Source organism: Lathamus discolor, chromosome W (genome assembly GCF_037157495.1).
Source record: "Lathamus discolor isolate bLatDis1 chromosome W, bLatDis1.hap1, whole genome shotgun sequence".
Classification (NCBI taxonomy): domain Eukaryota; kingdom Metazoa; phylum Chordata; class Aves; order Psittaciformes; family Psittacidae; genus Lathamus; species Lathamus discolor.
The window spans coordinates 2763594-2777454 of record NC_088908.1 but is presented as its reverse complement, the minus strand read 5'-3'; the positions used below and the strand labels follow the sequence as shown (position 1 = coordinate 2777454).

Below are 13861 nucleotides of genomic sequence, written 5' to 3'. Positions count from 1 at the left end.
ATTGACCACAGCTCTTTGCGTGTGGGCACCCAGCCAGTTCTTTATCCACTGAGTGGTCCACCTATCAAATTGATGTCTCTCCAATTTAGAGACAAGGATGTCATGTGGGACTGTTGTGGTTTAAACAAAGTCAGCCATAATTCACGCAGTCACTCTTTCACTCCCCTCCTTCTTGACCTGCTGCTTTTTCCTCGCAGCACCAGTAGAGATCTTTACTAGTGTATCAGCCGGTTGCTCATGTTGCGAGTGCGTTTCCTCATCAGCCCCCTGCAGAACTGCAAAGTGGTTCTGGGTGGGGACAACACACTTAGGAGGAAGCCCCTTGCTTTTAATTGTCCTCTTCCTCCTGTTTTTTGTTAGCTTTTTTTGTTACTATTTCCCAGCTTCCTGGGTTAACAGCCTCCTTCTTTCCTCCATGATCTAGTGGGGAAGCTTGAGGCCCTTGCACACTTTGGGCCTGGAGGACATAGTCCTGCTTCCTCTCAGCTTTCCTGACATCTTGCAGCCTATTAATAGCATCCCGCAGCTCAGACACCTGCTGTAGGAGAACCTCCACCAGGGAGCACTGAGTGCAGCCCTGCCCATTGTGCACCTTTCCCTCACAAGACCAGTGCAGGCACTTTCTACACTCCGAGCTCTGTACTGCAGCCTCCCTGGCTCTGTCTGGGTGCCTACGCTGGCCACTGGCAGGGCAGCCAGAGCAGAACTCCCAGACCGGGCCCTGGTCATACGACGAGTGCTCACCATCCCACACAAACTGCCGCATAAGCTGCCTCAACCTGCCCTAGTCGCCACGCTCCCTGGGGCAGGTTTTTAACCAGTCAGGGCTGGTGCTGCTTCTCCTGGCTCCGCCCCCTGTGAGTCAGCCGCTTGCGTCAGCTGAGCTGCTGGCTCCTGGGCAAGTCCTGTTGAGGACTTGAGGTTCCCTCAGTGGCTCTTGCTGCTCTCAGTTGAGGCTCCTGGACGCTGAGCTTCCCCCTGCTCCAGTGTTGAAGGCATCTTCTCTCGAGCTACTCACCTTGGGAATTCAATAGTTATTGCTCCATAACTTTCCTGGTCATTAACTCTGAGCATAAAATTGAAAAGAACAAGAAATCTGAAGACTTGTTAATAAAATGCTTTCACATTACTTTACACTCCCTAATTTAGGGACAGATTCGCCCCTTGGATAGATGTGAACAGCCCCTATCAGTGAATGGCACTGTGGACATGTGGATTTGACCTCAGAAAACTCAAGGTGAGATGTCATTGAGAGAAAGTGTCCTCTCTACACTTACTTTTAAGAGGATGTGAGATTGTGGATGTATCACACACACAGGCCCACTCTTGAAAATGCAACAGAGGGTAAAATCAGGCTGTGAAAGCTGAAGGAATAAGATATTGTCATTGCCAGGAAAAAAAAAAAAAAAAGAAAAAAAAGCACTTTGTGGAGCTTTAAATACAGAGAGAAGTCTACACAACTCATTGCTGGGATTCAAAGTCATGCAAAAGAGGAATCTTTACTAAACCATGCAATGCAAACAGCAGCAAGGACTACCATGGGGTTTTTTGATGCCTGGCTAGTTTATGTCCCAGAACAGCAACATGCCAGGGGGACTCAAAGCCACACCAATGGTGTTGTGTCCTGTGTGGGACTCAGGAACTGCCTGGGCCAAGGTGCATGGGCCAGCTCCTCTCTGCTTGACCACCCTGGGCATGCTCTGCAGTGGGGCATCCACAGTGCAACAGCACCTACCTTCACCTTCCCTTCCCTTTCCTCTTCTATTCCATTCTGTTCTCATTAATAAAATGAGGCTCCAAAATGGATGACCTGCAACATCTAAGACTTACTTTTGAAATTCCATAAGCAACAGTCTAGAATGAAGCAGAAGGGTTTAAGTCCTCTCCCAAATTTTGAATTCGGGTTTTAAAAAACTGCCCGTGAAAAGATATCTCTGAAAGGTTTCCAGGGGTTTAAGTGAAAAAAAATTTTTGCACACCCATAAAAGTGTCATTAAAAAAATTATATTTTACATCATAGTATTACAAAAATTGCATTCACACTTATTGATGAACCAACTATAAAACCAACAGGAGATCTCTATGGGATTTTCCCATACAAATAAATGTTTCACATTATTCTGTTCCGGGAATGGAGTTTCTAATGACATGAGCATAACTGTGAGCACTGACTGAACAAACATCAGGTTCATACACAAGATAATTTATTATATTAATTACATCTTGCTTGAAACTCATAGAATGAGAGATACTGGGAAAAGTTTTCCTTGGAATTTGAAAACATTGATAATATTGATTAATTTTAAGTGTGGTGATAAAAATTCTTCTGCCCCCTGAAACCTGTTTTTCTTTCCCCTTATCTTTTCCATCTTCCAATATTCATCTTTCATTTTAATTTTATTCTTTTATTAAAGGCAAAACAATTTCAGTTGCATTTGTTTTGTCTCTTATGACACAACCCTTGGAAAAGCAGATTTGGTTTCTTTAATGATCCCTGTGAAGGCAATGAGATTTGGGTGTGCCATGTACTGGGAAACACCCAAAAATAGATGTGCTGGAATAATTGTTGGAATAATTGTTCCCTAAGAGTTATTTTAATATACCCCTTCATGATCTCTTGCAATTTGAAATCATTATTTTTTCCCCACCTGTATGTGGAATGAGCTAAATATGAAAAAATAATAATTACAACCTAGAATAAATTTCCACAGGGGACCTCCATTTGAATAACTTTTTGTGAATAATTAGTCCATCACTGTTCTGCTGGCAAACTTCCAAGTACAGACAAGCTTTTATAGAGTGTTATTGAATTTATTTGCTAAGCCCCGTGCCAGTCAGGGGCACAACACAACCACTAGCTGGGGATACCTAAAGGGGCTTTCAGGTTTGCCCAGATGACCCAGCAGAGCCCTGCCTGGGGGCACACCTAAAGCCTCTGCAAGCAATACCCTCTGTTAGAAGATAATTCAGAGCATTTTTATTTGGTTCCTGCCCTTGTGTGTCACCCACAAGGGCTTAATTTTCTTCAGTCGCTGCAGAGGGAGCCGGTGGGGACTCCCTGCTGCCCGACCCCTGCACTTCCCTGGGATGAGCCCAGCACCAGCGACGGCAGTACTGCCAGAGCAGTATCATGGCCATCTGCTCACTGCACTGTATGGGACTCCCAAGCACAGGTTGGGAGATGCACTCTAAAGTGCTTTAAGGGTGCAAACTGTCACCAGTGATTTTAATTGTAAAAGCCAAATGCTACTACTTTTGGACTCCCACCACTGCCACAGTAATGCATCTATTAAGTGCTTAAAGAATATCTTACATGTGTTTCTCCACTTACTCAAACAAAAACTAGTGTGGCTATATAACACGACAGCAGGTCAGATGGGGAAAGAAAGGCCACGTCCTATGAGAGACAGAATTTTGAAAAATAAGAGGCATCTCTTCGCTGGTTGTTCAGAGATGGCAGCACAAAGGGAATATAACGTGATCCTCCACCTCATCATCCACAATACGGACTTCTGCAGCAGGCCAATAACCCCAAATGCAGCAGTTACTCACCAGCCCACCATGCCCGCCTGCTACAACCTCCAATAGTGTGGCTTGGCTGAAGGCCAATGAGGTGGCCAGCCTTCTCTCTACAAAGCAATTAAATTACCAGGAAAGACAGTCATGGGCCACTGCAGTGATGTGAGACTTAAGAGATGACAGGAAGTAAGAAGGCACCATAAGACCAGCTCTTGCTAAGCTGTCAACTCTTGCCATTTTGCAGAGCCTGACAGAGTTTCTGGGTTGAAATACATAGGATTGGGGACCACCAGAGATTTAGAATCCTTTATGAAAACAGAGTAATGCTAAATTATCCCTCGAACGGCTGATCTCTGGATTTGAGGATGCAAATCTGAGGAGCTTTTTGGCACACTAACTTCCCTGGAAACCTTTGAGAAGAGGTCATCACTGACAGGGGGAGGCAAGTGCTTATTTTTTTACTACAAATCTCCCCAAGGCAAATGTCAGTATAATCACTCAGAGACTAAAATCTGTCCTGATACAGGAATCAATACTTCTGTTTCAAGCCTCATTCACAGAGAATGAGTATGTGCTAAAATAGTCCATAATGAATTGAGTGTTGGCAGTTTATCATGTCAGCAAAACATTTCAGAAATATTTCACTCACACCCCAAAGAAAGACATTGTCGTTGTTTAAACAAAGTCAGCCATGAACCACACAGCTCGTCCACTCACTCCCCAATAACTCACCCCACTCCCCCCAGCCGAGCACTGACCGATACCTCCTCCAACCCTGCAGTCCCCAGCCCTTCCGGGTAACTCCCCGTTACATCCTGGGCATGACGTGCTGTGGTATGGAATACCTCTTTGGCTAGCTTGGGTCAGGTGTCCTGTCTCTGCTTCCTCCCAGCTTCCCCTCCTCCCTGGCAGAGCATGAGGCTCAGAAAGTCCTTGGCCAGACCAAACATTTGAGCAGCAACTAAAACTATCGGTGTTATCAACACTGTTCCCAGGCCAAAAATCAAAACACAGCACTGCACTAGCTACTAAGAAGGAGAAAAATAACTGCTACTGCTGAACCCAGGACAGATATGTATTAGACTGTTGATCATTATATAGGTATAAGAAGACTATTTTTTTTTTTTTAATTTACAAAACAGATGAAGAAAAACTGAAGATTGCTTATGGTTATTTGCTGAGCTGTACACACACTCAGAAATTTGTTTTCTATCATCATTTTACACTGCAGTAAGCATTATTCCATCTGCAGGATACAGCATGGGTTGGATTGAATTTGTCCTTCAGTCCTCAGACTGAAACTTTTCAAAGTGCATTTTGGTACACAGGCAGGGCAGTGCCAGAGGGAAGCACATATGAATCACACATTCAGCCTCATGCTAATGCAATCCCCTTTTTTGTTACTTTCAAAGTTTAAATTCAGCTGCATGGTCAAAATATCAAAAAAGGGTCAAAAATATTGAAACCATTTAAGAGGTGGCATACCCATTGCACTGGTTAGTACCTTAGAAGAAAGCCATGGGGCTCCAGCTGAAGCTGGAGCAAGAATGCAGAGCAGGAACCGTTAATGGGGTCAGGTGGAAACTTTTCAGCCCCACAGGTACAACACGAGTGAGAGCTCAACAACTCCAACCATCAAACCCTGATAAAGGCATTGTCTCCCTAAGGGTAACTCAGCGGGCAGGATAAGCTCCTTTTTCTTCCCAGGGTTCTTTTGGATCACGGGTGGGGGTTGCTGCGAGCTCTTGCGCGGCCCGCACTGCTGGAATGTGGACAGGGCCGGGCGCATGGGTTGGGCTGCACCGACCTCTACAGGCTTCGGTCCCAATTGCCACCTCAGCAACGAAGATTTTTCCGGTGGAAGGAAGGGGTTGCACGGGATGGAGGGGAAGTACCCCATCCATCGTGCTCTGCTGCCTCTGCTCGCTCCCCGCACCTGCAGAGCCGAGAGCCTCCAGCAGTGCCCAGGGAGGTGCTTGGACATTTTGTGGCACAAAGTAGGAAATAGGTAAGATTCCCCTAGGGAAGCCTAGGTACAAGCAGGCTACCTGAGACGCTGCAGGTGTCTGGACACCGTGTCTGACCAGTTGATCAGTCTCCTGCTGGAAAAAATAGGTACCATCATTACACAGTCCTAGACAACATGTTGCTGTGTAGGCTTGAATTACAGGTTTAAACTAACAATAGTGTGTGTGGCTTTAAACTAACATAGTAAAATACAGCAAACTGTTCTAACTTGATGACATGTCGTAGTTTAAGCCAAGCTGGTAACTCAGAACCACGCAGCCACTCACTCACTCCCCCACCTTCTTGTGCCCCCTGCTCAAAGAGGAATGGGGAGGAGAATCGAATGAATGTAAAACCCACGGCTTGAGATAAGAACAGTCCAGTAACTAAGGTACAATACAAAACTGCTACTACCACCACTGTCGTGGTTTAAGCCCAGCCAGCAACCCAGAACCACACAGCTGTCGCTCACTCCTTCCCCTTCCTCCCCCCACTCCTGAAGGGATGGAGAGGATAATTGAAAGAATGTAAATCCCAAGGGTTGAAATAAGAACAGTCCAGTAACTAAGGAATAACACAAAACCACTACTGATACCACCAATAATAATAATGATAAGGGAAATAACGAGGGGAAAGAATACAACTGCTCACCACCCGCTGACCGATACCCAGCCCGACATGAACAGTGATCTAGCCCTTCCAGGTAACTGCCCCCAGTTTATATACTGGGCATGACGTGCTGTGGTATGGAACACCTCTTTGGCTAGCTTGGGTCAGGTGTCCAGTCTCTGCTTCCTCCCGGCTTCCCCTCCTCCCTAGCAGAGCATGAGACTCAGAAAGTCCTTGATCAGACTATATATTTGAGCAGTAACTAAAAACATCAGTGTTATCAGCGCTGTTCCCAGGCCAAAAGTCAAAAACACAGCACTGCACCAGCTACTAAGAAGGAGAAAAATGACTGCTACTGCTGAACCCAGGACACCAGTACAAGACTCCCTTTTGCTAACAGCAGTGTTAACTCCCTTATTTTCAAGGTTGTGTTCCCACAACCCATGCCAAACAGTACTATTCCATTTCTGTGTGTTTCACCACAGACCATTGTCTGTTGTCACTGACACACCAGGACACATGTAGGGAGTAAAGAATATCCGGCTGATGGGGGAAGGAACATCACAGGACTGATAACACCTAAGGAGGCAGAAAGACCAAAGATGCTAGCCTTCAAGATAACAGAGTCTGGAAGAGAACAAAAGCAAGGACATAGCACTGCTAACTCAGCGCTAGGACCTTGCAGTCATGTGCAAGCACTTAGGTAAATATGTAAATGCAGTGAGGAAGACTATTGGAAACCACCAGAGACCCCCACTCAGCAAGAAAGCACATGCATAATTAAAATGCAGATATTAGTTCCTGGAAATATCATGAATATATAAATTATTTCCTGGGAGAGCTCTAAGTAGGCATGAGTATGCTAAATATATAGTTGCTGCTTGCAAGTAACTGGTGTGCTCACCCTTGCGTAACTATTCACGTGTGTGCCCAGCGTTGCAATAAATAATGCTGCTTTCTAAAATTCCAAATTGAGTCTTGGAGGGTTTCTTTGACTGACTTTTACAGCAACAATTTGGTGCCCAAACAGGGACCTTCTGCCATGTTTCCCACTGATACAGGGAGTCTCTGGGACCTTCATGCCAGTGTTGGGGAATTTCCCTGAAAGCAACCACATATCCCTGGACCAACCCAGGACCTCTATAAGACCCCTGGTTTTATTTCTTTAAAAATGTATTCTTTCTCATCCCTTATCCCCCTTAGTCGCAGGGGACGCCCTGTGCAGTGGGTAAGGTAGTCTGATTCTGGTTGTCCGGATACTGGTATCTGGGTGGAGGTCAGGATCACAGGTACCACTGACTCCAAGGGGGGAGTCCTGAAACGGTCCCCACAGGGTTGCCTTTTACAACACTAGAAACAAATTGGTGGACCCCTGGGTGGTTCAGTTATTCAGGACGTTCTGGTAAAATACTGTAATCAGTGGTGGCAGTTGTGCAAATGGATTTTGGGGAAAAGTGGTCTGTGAACAATTAATGATAATACTTTGTTATAATTGATGCTATTCTTGAGATGAGAAGGAAAGTGGGATGAAGTAACTTATGTGGAAATGTTTTTCACTTTGAGAAATCATCTGGAATGGTGAAAGGATTGTGATTTTAATCTTGCACCCCAGGACCCGTTAGTATTGTCCTTGGAGAAAGATAGTAAAATTTGCTTAAATGCTGTTGCTCTTTGTGCAGCATAGGACAGTTATGCACCAAACATTTGAGGAATCCAAAGGAGGATTAGGATTCGATGGTAGCCCCTTGGAGAAGTATTGTGAATACGGGGGCAGAAGGTGCTGACAATGAGAATCAAGCATAAGCACAAGCACAGGCACCAGAAAGGGAGATGTTAGAGGGGGCTGAAGGATTTAGCCCTATAGCATTGTGAACTAGGGGAAAATGAGGGGAAACTGTGATTGTACCTTTAAGACAAGTTGTGGGCAATGAAATAAGGCAAGATATAAATGAATTGCCTTCTGGATTTGTGGAAAGATTAAAAGAGGCGATGCATAAATATACTATTGATCCTGAATTGGAGGAAGGAAGGAGAGAATTAGGCCATTTAATAAAAGGTCAATCCATGGAAGATATAAGGAAAAAGGTACAAAAGCTTAAGGGAGAGGACCAATGTGATTTGGGAAAAATAACGAATGTGGCCTGGGAGACCTATCATAATTAGACCACCACTGCCCTGGTGCAAGTTCTATGAAATGGCTCAAATGGCAGTGGGAAGGGGTTTGAGTCCCCAATTCTTAATATTGTTGGTTGATATAATACAATATTGTGTCCTAGCCCACACCTATCCCAGGAAATCCTGCAGTAAGATCACCTGTCTCCCCACTTTTACATCTTTGTGCAGAAAAGAGAAGAGAGACTCCAAAGGCTACAGCAAAGCTCCCCCAGCATGGGCTGCAATGCAGGATGATACCTTACTAGACCTGGAGAAGCAGATGTTATTCTAACCTTGGAACTACTCTGACCTGCCAGGCAATTTAGTCTTTAAGCCCCCAGGGAAGTTAAGCAAACCTGTTCAGTTTTTTTGATTATTTCTGGGTTTTCTGATTAACTGTGAAAGACCCAGCTCGCTTCATGTAAATCTTTGCAGTGTTGTAGGCCACCCTGACATCCTACTTGCTTTGTCTGGATAGACAGAAACAAAACCAAGTTTTGGCCCATGCTGCATTCTGCACCAGACACTTTCCTTATAGTCTCACCTTGACTTCAAAGCAGAACTCTGTGAAGTCATGACGTATCTGGCCAAGGGAACACTGAAATATGAGCAGGGACGATCTTTGCTTAATCTATCCACAACACAGCAAATTTTCAACTGCTAGATTATAATAATTTATTTGTCTTTACAGTGACGACAGAAGAATGTACAGGTGTTTTCAGCCATAGGTATAAAAATCTGTTTATATATAGAGTCACAATAATCTTTAATTAGGAAATTATTTGGTTCTTCTGATCTATTCTTACTAAAAACCACAGGAAAAACAAATATTTAGTACAGGCAATATAATTCCAGTAAGTTTGCAACCTGGCATCAAAAGCTCAGCTTTAGATTAAGGGTAACATTCGATACTTAAAAAAGGACTTTAAGTCATAGGACACAAAATAAAGTTGCTTTTCAAATAAGATATATACATCAAAAATAGAAGTATAAAAAAGGCATTGGTTTTAATGATATTAGAAAGCTATAAAAATGTGCTTGGGTCCATTTATTTTTATAACGAAAGACCGAAGGAGAAAGTGCCTCTGTCTTTTAGGAAGTTCCTCCTGGGATAAGTCAGTTAAAAGTACCTGTAAAAGAGACAGAAATAACCCCTTGTGGAAAAGTAAAGGCTGATGGTGGCATCAATTAGAATAACTTAGTTGGAGCAGTTTTAGCTGTGTTTCATTCCCACACTAAGAGCACACCATAAATAGTTCGTAAGTGGGTAACAAACAATTAATACAATGTAAGTAGCTGCTCTGTTGTTAAGAGTCCTGCAGGTGCATAGTTACTTTTTCATTAAGCACAACCTGCATATATAACATGCTTTCACCATTCAGCCTCTTTCACCACACACCTTCCTGGCACATCACCCAGGCTTCTGCAGTACTGTATTACAGCCTTAAATCCCTTTCTGAATTCTTGGGGTTTAAGTACAGCACAATGTATATGTGAAAATTTTCTTAATATAAAAAGATCGTACTGGAACATTAGTCTGTAAAAAGGAAACAAAAACTTGCATATTTCAAGATATTTTACATTAATTAATCCACTTACTCAAAAATCTTGTTCAAGTCAATAATTAAAACCACTAGGGGAAAAAAAAGCAGTTTTGCAGAACACAGCCAACACATGCATGTCTACATGTACACTGGCTACATACATGTAAAAAAATAATGAGTTTACAAGTTGACGAAACTCAAGTTCTACTGATCCAACTGATTTTTGCAGAGAACCACAGTACCAATGCAAAAATAACCACTTCTACAAACAGATTTATGACTCCATTAGAAAATAATTATTTTATTCTAAATTAAAAAAAATCAAAATGAAAATTTGATTATAAAGTGGCAAATATTTGAAATGTCACAGCTTAAACTAATGTTCTTTCTTAATGTTCTTTAAAGTTATCCATAATTAGTTTTATAGGAGAAATACTCAGGGATTAGGAGTTTAATAGTAAATAGCTGTAACAAAGTAATTAAAAGATTCCAGTAGCCCAGAAATCATCAAGATCTCTGGCCTGTTAAGTTCCCAGTAAACAACACTGGGAAATAGCTTTTGTTCACATTTAAAGACCAAGTTTTCCTTTATGTGGCATTGACACTATAAGTAATAAAAGTGACTGTACGTTTTAAACACATTTTGTTTCTAGTTATAAGAATTTACTCAAGCAACACACCCTTGTACCTGAAGCAGTAACCTAGTGCACAGTCCTGATACTGAGTGCAAAAGCAACATCTGGCTGTTGGGTGCACCAGGCTTATATTATAGCAGAGAACCAAAATGCCATGGAATTACCCCTCTATGCTATGGGTTGAATACTGGTTTGAATGTTCAACAGCCTTGCTAAACAGGTCACAGCCTGGAAACTTCCATCCTATGTCTACAAGTTACCTGAACAAAGTATTCATAGTTGTGTAAAAGTTATCTCCACTGTACCTGTCAAATAAGAAGTACATATATTATTTCCCCTTGTGGCTAGTAAATACAGAACAAAAAAAAAAAAAAAAGAAGAAATTAATTCATTTAAAATTACACAACCATCTCCAAACACAATTCTTAGTTGTTAAAATTTCAGCTAACTCTTTATGAAAAGTTCAGATCTTAAAGTTATGCACTTTCATAAATGAGCACTGTGTGCTTAACAGAAACAGGAGAATGAATTATCATTCTTCTGCAGGTGATTTTAAAAGAAAAAACAAAGTGTTTGGCAAATCCACAGATCAGTACTGTAAAGAGGTATAAGATCATAGAATCATAGAATAGTTAGGGTTGGAAAAGACCTTAAGATCATCTAATTCCAATCCCCCTGCCACAGGCAGGGACATCTCGCACTAAACCATGTCACCTAAGGCTCTGCCCAACCTGGCCTTGAACACCACCAGGGATGGAGCATTTACCACTTCTTTGGGCAACCTATTCCAGTGTCTCACCACCTTCACAGTAAAGAACTTCTTCCTTATATGTAACCTAAACTTCCCCTGTTTAAGTTTGAACCTGTTACCCCTTGTCCTACCACTACAGTCCCTCCCCAGAATCCTTATAGGCCCCCTTCAGATACTGGAAGGCTGCTATGAGGTCTCCACGCAGCCTTCTCTTCTCCAGGCTGAACAGCCCCAACTTTCTCAGCCTATCTTCATATGGGAGGTGCTCCAGTCCCCTGATCATCCCCGTGGCCCTCCTCTGGACTTGTTCCAACAGTTCCATGTCCTTTTTATGTTGAGGACACCAGAACTGCACACAATACTCCAAGTGAGGTCTCACAAGAGCAGAGTAGAGGGGCAGGATCATCTCTTTCGACCTGCTGGTCATGCTTCTTTTGATGCAGATACAAGAATATACCTTGGAAAATTAATTTGTAGAGGCATTGATCATTTAAAAATAAGCAGAAAAGTTTCAGAACTTGTTATGTAATTTTACTAAATTAAATTTGAAGAACAGAAAAAGGCCAGTTACTTTGATTGCTTTACTCCAGTTTCAAGTATTAAGTGCCAGAAAAGATACCTGCAGTAGTTTCTAGAGACTGGGTCTTTGCTGTAAAGGATTAAAATCACTGTTTTTTCCTCCCTAGTGATCTGTGTTGCTTTTAACATGAGGTTGTTCACATCTATATCTGCAAATTCACCCTTGTGTTCTGCTGATAGAGGGCATGTCAGCTAATGTGTGTGGGGAGAAAGCAGGACTGCTTGTGTGTGGGGAGAAAGCAGGACTGCTTGTGTGTGATACACTACTGTCCACCAACTGACTGCTGAGACAGCTAAATCTCAGAGATTGGACTCACCTGATTTCTTTTTATACTTCATCTCTATTATCCATTTTTACATCTGTATCTTTTGTTGTATCAGCTGCTCGTGACAAGATGTCTGCCATTAGTGCTTCCTCCAGCTTTTTACGCACTTGTTGCACCCGCTCTTCTTGTTTTCTGAAGGGAGATAAGGGAAGAAGGGACAGAAATGTCAGTCCTTCAAGTGTACTAGTAGGTTGAGAGCATAATACTTCCAACAATGACTCAGGACTGGTTTCTCAACTCTTATTTTAACTGAGAACAGAATATGATAGAATAGTTCTAGTTGGAAGGGACCTACAATGATTATCTAGTCCAACTGCCTGACCCCTCCAGGGCTCACCAAAAGTTAAAGCATATTATTAGGGGCATTGTCCAAATGCTTGGGGCATCGACCACCTCTTTAAACCCTTACTGACTAGTTCTGTTACCTTTGCACATATTCAGGGACTAAAATGAGAGCACTCTAAGCCAAAACCCACTCTGGTTTAGCATGCATGGTTTCCTTTCCCTCACACAGTGACAGAAGTACTGAATGTGACGTATGATCTTCCACTCTCAGATTAGATACTTGAAAAGACCAAACACAAAGTTAATGGAGCAGTTTCCCACTGGGCTATCTTTACTAGACTGGCTTTTTTCTTTTTCCTTTTTATTTTTTTGGCAGAGATACTTTAGGGTAGATCACTAAAAATCACAGCAGAAGATTCCTGTCACAAGCACTGTAAAGGAGATCTGAGGCAATCTCCCTCTTTCCTTGAGTAAGGGTGTGTACACCAGAAGCACCTCTACAGGATGGTGGGGCACTGAGTAGGTTTCTAAGTGCTCAAAGAACCAACTCCAAGTCCTACATAAATGCATATGCAGTGGAAGAACCTCAAGGAACTTCACCATTTCCATTTTTTATTTAATTGCTCCTACCTATCTATTCAGCCTTATCTATTAGGCTGTCTGCTTACAGAGATATCAAAATGAAGGAAAAAAAAAAAAAACATCAAAAAAAGAACAAGCTAGCAGTTCAGTACAGAACATGTTTTCTATCTTCCAGCTGTTTTCTATCCTTGATTTTTATCTTCAGTATACAGCTTACTGTCCCAGAGCTGTTAACTTTCAATGCCTAGAGAGTGATCTTTCAAACCCCACGGCACAGAACCAAACAAAACCAAAGATGCCTTATCTTTTGCAGAACCTGTGACAAAGGAGAAATAAAAGAGTAGCAAATTCAGTATCTGTTAATGGAATGAAAATGATCCCAAGAGCACACATAAGATGAAATACTTTTTTTTTTTTAAATCAGTAATAAAACATTGTTACCATCTTTTAAGATCCATTTTTTAAGTTACTGAACTAATCAACTTATCAACAGGTAAAAGAAAAATGTTCATACCTCTCTTCCAGGACTGCACTGAGCCAGGAAGGAATCTACTTTAATTGAACTTGCTTTTAATTTTACTGAAGACTTTACAAAACTTACCTAATGTCATCATCTGTGACTATGAAAGCTTTGCAGAGGGGTTGAGATGTATTAAGCCAGACAGCTGGGTTCTTCTCAACAGCTGCAGAGAGCTGTCCCGTGATAGGTGCAGAACTGGTGTGCAAAGCACTAGCAACAGCTGATAACAGGGTATTGTCATTATTCCCAGGGCCAACTCCTAAAACAAAGATAACTGAATAATTTCACATAATAATTTCACATTTCATATGTAACTACCAGTGTCAGAGGTCTTCTCAGTTTGTAAGGTT

The 13861-nt window shown here is 42.3% G+C and overlaps 1 protein-coding gene across 7 annotated transcripts in view; it reads right to left on the bottom strand.

Annotated features, from left to right (window-relative positions):
* Window positions 1–8950: 8950 nt before the first annotated feature.
* The window catches only part of LOC136004469 (methyl-CpG-binding domain protein 2), a 92726-nt gene continuing 87815 nt past the window's right edge, over window positions 8951–13861 (bottom strand). For 6 of the 7 annotated variants that reach the window (XR_010608468.1, XR_010608469.1, XR_010608470.1 and 3 more), the window contains 4 exons: window positions 13593–13770; window positions 12116–12256; window positions 10729–10773; window positions 8951–9419 (listed from right to left, as the gene is read on the bottom strand). Coding sequence is in view for 1 of the 7 variants with exons in the window: in XM_065660963.1 (XP_065517035.1) it covers window positions 12127–12256; window positions 13593–13770 (308 nt within the window). In the remaining 6 variants the exon portion in view is untranslated. The remainder of the gene's footprint in view (window positions 9420–10728; window positions 10774–12115; window positions 12257–13592; window positions 13771–13861) is intronic. The other variant, XM_065660963.1, reaches the window with a different exon arrangement.